Raw genomic sequence first — 4,946 nt, 5'->3', positions numbered from 1 at the left:
AATTTAACTTAATCCATTTATTTATTTCCTATTTTTTTATTTGAAAAACCTTTTAAATTCTGTCAGGGAAGTTTCCTCCTAAATTATCAGGATTTTTTTAGAACCTGTACTCACAACATACTTGCGCAGAACAAGCCCTACTCAAACATAAAGTGGCAGAAAATTGTGTTTTACTGGATCCAGCCAAGCCCAAATTTGAAATAGACCACTGACTGACAAGTTTTGTTGTCTTACAGTATCTGTTTGCCTCTGTTCTGCACTTAGACGATCCTTAGAGAGCTCCATGTGGAAATGTTAACTTTCCTGGTGCCACACAAGCTGATACAGGTCAAACTTGCCTGCTGTGAGTGGCCCCCTCTAGTGGTTCAAATACTCTATGAGTGAACATCAGTGATGAATGTCTCTGCAGTAGGCAACGCTTGCATACCTGCATACCATAAGGCATAACACTTTATCCATAACCATAACCATCTTCTTTCTGTATTTCTGTTTCATCATCTCCCCTAAGAGGACAGAAAGTTGGAATTTTTGTCATAAATCAAGTATTTTTTTTAAAGAGCATAACAAGTAAATCTACACTGTTTCCAGGGTGGCAGTGGTTAATCTGCTTTAATAGCGCAAGCTACAGATCATGTGAATTTCAATAGAGGGCTTCATAAAAAACCATTGTAATGCAGGAAATTGATCACACACATGTGAGTAAGATGAAAAAGTAATGCTGTTGTGGAGCATTCAAGTCTTTGAGGTTAACAGTGGCTGTATCTGTTAAAGCGTGGTGTTTTCAGGTCAGGGTTGTGTGACAGACTGAGATTTGTCAGCGGTAGCACACCTCTGATATCTCCATGGCCAGCTCTATGAGTTCTCCTGCATCCTGACAGCAGCTGCAGAAGTTACAGTCCACTTCAAGCTTACAAGAGCAGCAATCACTCTCCTGCTGGTCTCGCTCACTGGATGCCTTGATGTATTTGTATGAAGGAAAACAGCGGCTCACGGCTCTCTCACACGTATCCGGTAACAGGACCATTATTAACTCATGGAAACGACAATGCAAGCAGGCGAGAAGCAGCGCAGCACAGTCATCTGCTGGTGTTGACAAAAAGAGCAGATCAAAAGAAGAAAAGTTATGATTATTATCCAACTTCTCCCAGATGTAGTCGTGGTTAATAAACAGCTCAGTGGGGACAGAGAACCAATCTTGACAAAGCCAGTTGGAAAGAAAGAGTCAACAAAGAAACTCTATCTGATGACAAAGAAACAAAAATAATTACAAGAGGCACAAACAGATAAACAGAGAGACAGAAATGGGCAGAGAAAAACATTACCTGTTTGCGAAGAAAATAAAGAACAAAACAGAGAAATAAAAAAAAAAAACAACAAAATAGGAAAACAAAACAACCTCAAAGACAAGCAGAACGCCCACAAAGAGAAAGACAAATACCACCTAGACAAAAAATTACTAGAAACACAACCATGCAGGGATATAAAAAAACACCTACAAAGAGTCAAAAATCAAACATAACACGATTAAAAACAATCAAAACCAACATAAATGGCACACAAAAAGGAAAGACAGGGACAAAAAGCATAAAAAAACAAGAAGAGTGACCACTATGAAATACAAAAAAGTTTTTTTTCTTTTAAAAACGCAGAGGGACACAAAAAAATTTAAGAAACAAAAATGTCCCCAATGATATACTAAAAACATAAAAGAAAATGAAAAATGGCCACAGAGATGCAAAAAGCCATAATAAAAATGAAAATGGCCACTGAGAGATACAAAAAACATCAAAGAAACAAACATGACCACAAAGAGCTATAACAAAATCATCAAAGAAACAAAAATGACCACAAAAACATCAGACACAAAAATTCCGCAAAGAGATACAAAAAACCCATCAAAAAACAAAATGGCCACAAAGAGATGCAAAAAAACATAAAAGAAACAAAAATGACCACAAAGAGACACACACACAAAAAAAACACCAAAGAAACAAAAATGACCACAAAAAGATACAAAAATATATAAAAGAAACAAAAATGATGATGAGGAGATACAAAAAACAAAAAGAAAGAAACAATAAATGCCCACAGAGAGATAAAAGTATATCAAAGAAACAAAAATGACCTCAAAGAGCTGCAAAAAACATAAAAGAAAGAAAAATGACCACAAATAGAAACAAAAAACCCATCAAAGAAAGAAAAATGACCACAAATGGTAAAAAAAAAAAACCATCAAAGAGACAAAAATGATGACGAGGAGATACAAAAAACAAAAAGAAAGAAACAATAAATGCCCACAGAGAGATAAAAGTATATCAAAGAAACAAAAATGACCTCAAAGAGCTACAAAAAAACATAAAAGAATGAAAAATGACCACAAATAGATACAAAAAAAAACATCAAAGAAACAAAAATGACCACAAATAGATACAAAAAAACCATCAAAGAGACAAAAATGACCACAAATAGATACCAAAAAACATTAAAAGGACAAACATAACTACAAAGAGATTATAATTAACATAGAGACAACAAAATGAACACTGAACACAATGACAACAAAGGTATTCAAACATGGAATAATTATCATTAAGACACAAAAAAAACCATCAGAGACAAAATGACCAGAAAGAGACACAAAAAGGGTCAAAGACAAGAAAAATCACAACAAAGAGATAAAAAGCACAAAATCACACAAAAAACATCAAAGAAACAAACATGACCACAAAGAGCTATCAAAAAGACGTACAAAAAAAAAAAAAAAATCATCAGACACAAAAATTCCACAAAGAGATAAAAAAAAAACACATCAAAAAACAAAATGGCCACAAAGAGATACAAAAAACATCAAAAAACATAAATGACCACAAAGATCTACAACAAAAACATCAAAGTAAAAAAATGACCATAAAGAGATACAAAAAAAAAAAAAAAAAAAAAAAACAGACACAAAAATTCCGCAAAGAGATACCAAAAAAATATCAAAAAACAAAATGGCCACAAAGAGATGCAAAAAAACATAAAAGAAACAAAAATGACCACAAAGAGACACACAAAAAAAAAACACATAAGAAACAAAAATGACCACAAAAAGAGATGCAAAAAAACATAAAAGAAACAAAAATGATTACGAGGAGATACAAAAAACATAAAAGAAAGAAACAATAAATGCCCACAGAGAGATACAAGTATATCAAAGAAACAAAAATGACCTCAAAGAGCTACAAAAAAAAAACATAAAAGAAAGAAAAATGACCACAAATAGATACAAAAAAACCATCAAAGAGACAAAAATGACCACAAATAGATACCAAAAAAACATTAAAAGGACAAACATAACCACAAAGAGATTAAAATTAACATAGCTACAACAAAATGAACACTGAACACAATGACAACAAAGGTAATCAAACATAGAAAAATTATCATTAAGACACAAAAAACACCATCATAGACAAAATGACCAGAAAGAGACACAAAAAGCATCAAAGACAAGAAAAATCACAACAAAGAGATAAAAAGCACAAAATCACACAAAAAACATCAAAGAGACAGAGAATAACCACAATAATGGCCACAAAGAGGCAAAGAAATTCTCAGAAGATACAAAAATGCTGCAAGGAAACCAAACCACCAATAAAAAGCACAAAATCACACAAAACCAGCACAACAAACATGACCTACCACTTTTAACAGGTAGGTAGCCTATAGATCATTAGCTACGAGCCTTCTGTATTAGTAATGGTTATACATACTAATGTTATATGATCACCACAGTGTAGACTTTATCAATTAGAAAAAAAAGATGGATCAAGTCCTTTCATAGATTAAATTGTTATTCCTAGACTAGAAGAAAAATTTGTCAATGATGTTGTTTATCTCTTAGAATGTGGATCACTGAGAGGAAACGACATTTGATAAGTTGAGTAAAAATCTGACCAATCCCATTTAACTATATAAATCCTTTGTTTGGGACATCATAGAGAGACACAAACCAAACCACACAAAAGTAGGAAAGTATGACACAAACCAGTGTAACTGATGATACTATAACTACACTTGGACTCTGACTTTTTCTGTAAATGAAACAAATCTTGCTATAAATAACCATAAATCAATGAAAACGTCCATAAACATGCCAACGATCACCCCTACAAGCTCAGGGATTTTTTTTATATCAACAATCATACTTCAAGTGTGTGTAACAGTACCTGCAGTGTCTGGCAGGTAGGAATCGTCGGAGGAAAAACGACTGCTGCTGTTTTTAAACTTGTCAGAGCACACGGAGAGGCTGGATCCACCCCATTCACCACCCCCCAGGGGATCATGGGAGCTAGGATCTGTGTCCAGCTTCTCTGGCTCTTGCTCTGAGATGGTGCTCAGTCTGCAGACCCCGCCGACTGGCTTCCCCCTCATCTTGCTGGATGGACTACCTGTCACTGGCTTAGGGGTGATTCCTTTGAAAGAACGATGCAGTCGACAGATTTGGATGTGCAAAAAAGCATGCAGTGTTTAAAAAAGTAATCGCTGTTTCAGCATCCAGTCTCTATCAGACAAATCTGTGCAGTGTTAATTATTCAGAACACCATTAACATGCAGAATGTCAAAGAGGTGAGACTTGGAGTGTATAATGGAAGAGAGATTATTGATTAGCAAGCTTTTATTTGGATCTAGTTTCCTGAATTGAATCCGGCCTGAGGAATATATACAGTGTGTGAAAATACACTCTTTCACTTACATTTGGCATGCAGCACAGCTATAAATCAGCATGCACTTCATACTATTTCACTTCTATTCTGGGTGTTACTAACAATAACTTTTGCAGCTTTTAGCTGGATCTGATAGGAAGTAAACAACAACAACCGACCATCTGACACATAGTCCTCTATCTCCCCTAGCTCCACACAGTCCTCATCATTGACAGGGGGTTTTATTGGAGTTGTCAT

The 4,946-nt window shown here is 34.8% G+C and overlaps 1 protein-coding gene across 1 annotated transcript; it reads right to left on the bottom strand.

The window, feature by feature from the left end:
• Window positions 1–814: 814 nt before the first annotated feature.
• On the bottom strand, window positions 815–4,946 carry LOC121517336 (myoD family inhibitor domain-containing protein 2-like). Its single transcript, XM_041799039.1, has 3 exons — window positions 4,868–4,946; window positions 4,212–4,457; window positions 815–1,080 (listed from the first exon to the last, which is right to left on the bottom strand). The coding sequence occupies exons 1-3, from the start codon at window positions 4,944–4,946 to the stop codon at window positions 815–817; spliced, it is 591 nt and encodes a 196-aa protein (XP_041654973.1).

Source organism: Cheilinus undulatus, linkage group 11, assembly GCF_018320785.1.
Source record: "Cheilinus undulatus linkage group 11, ASM1832078v1, whole genome shotgun sequence".
NCBI classification, from domain to species: domain Eukaryota; kingdom Metazoa; phylum Chordata; class Actinopteri; order Labriformes; family Labridae; genus Cheilinus; species Cheilinus undulatus.
The sequence above is the reverse complement of the archived record's forward strand: the minus strand, read 5'-3'. Positions and strand labels throughout refer to the sequence as shown.

What these genes read in the sequence shown, in the direction of transcription:
- LOC121517336 (XM_041799039.1), bottom strand. Translation starts at nt 4,946, where the DNA reads ATGACAACTCCAATAAAACCCCCTGTCAATGATGAGGACTGTGTGGAG. An exon ending in AGAGGACTATGTGTCAGATG is followed by an intron (nt 4,458 to 4,867) that starts GTCGGTTGTTGT and finishes GTTCTTTCAAAG; the next exon opens with GAATCACCCCTAAGCCAGTG. An exon ending in CTACCTGCCAGACACTGCAG is followed by an intron (nt 1,081 to 4,211) that starts GTACTGTTACAC and finishes CAACACCAGCAG; the next exon opens with ATGACTGTGCTGCGCTGCTT.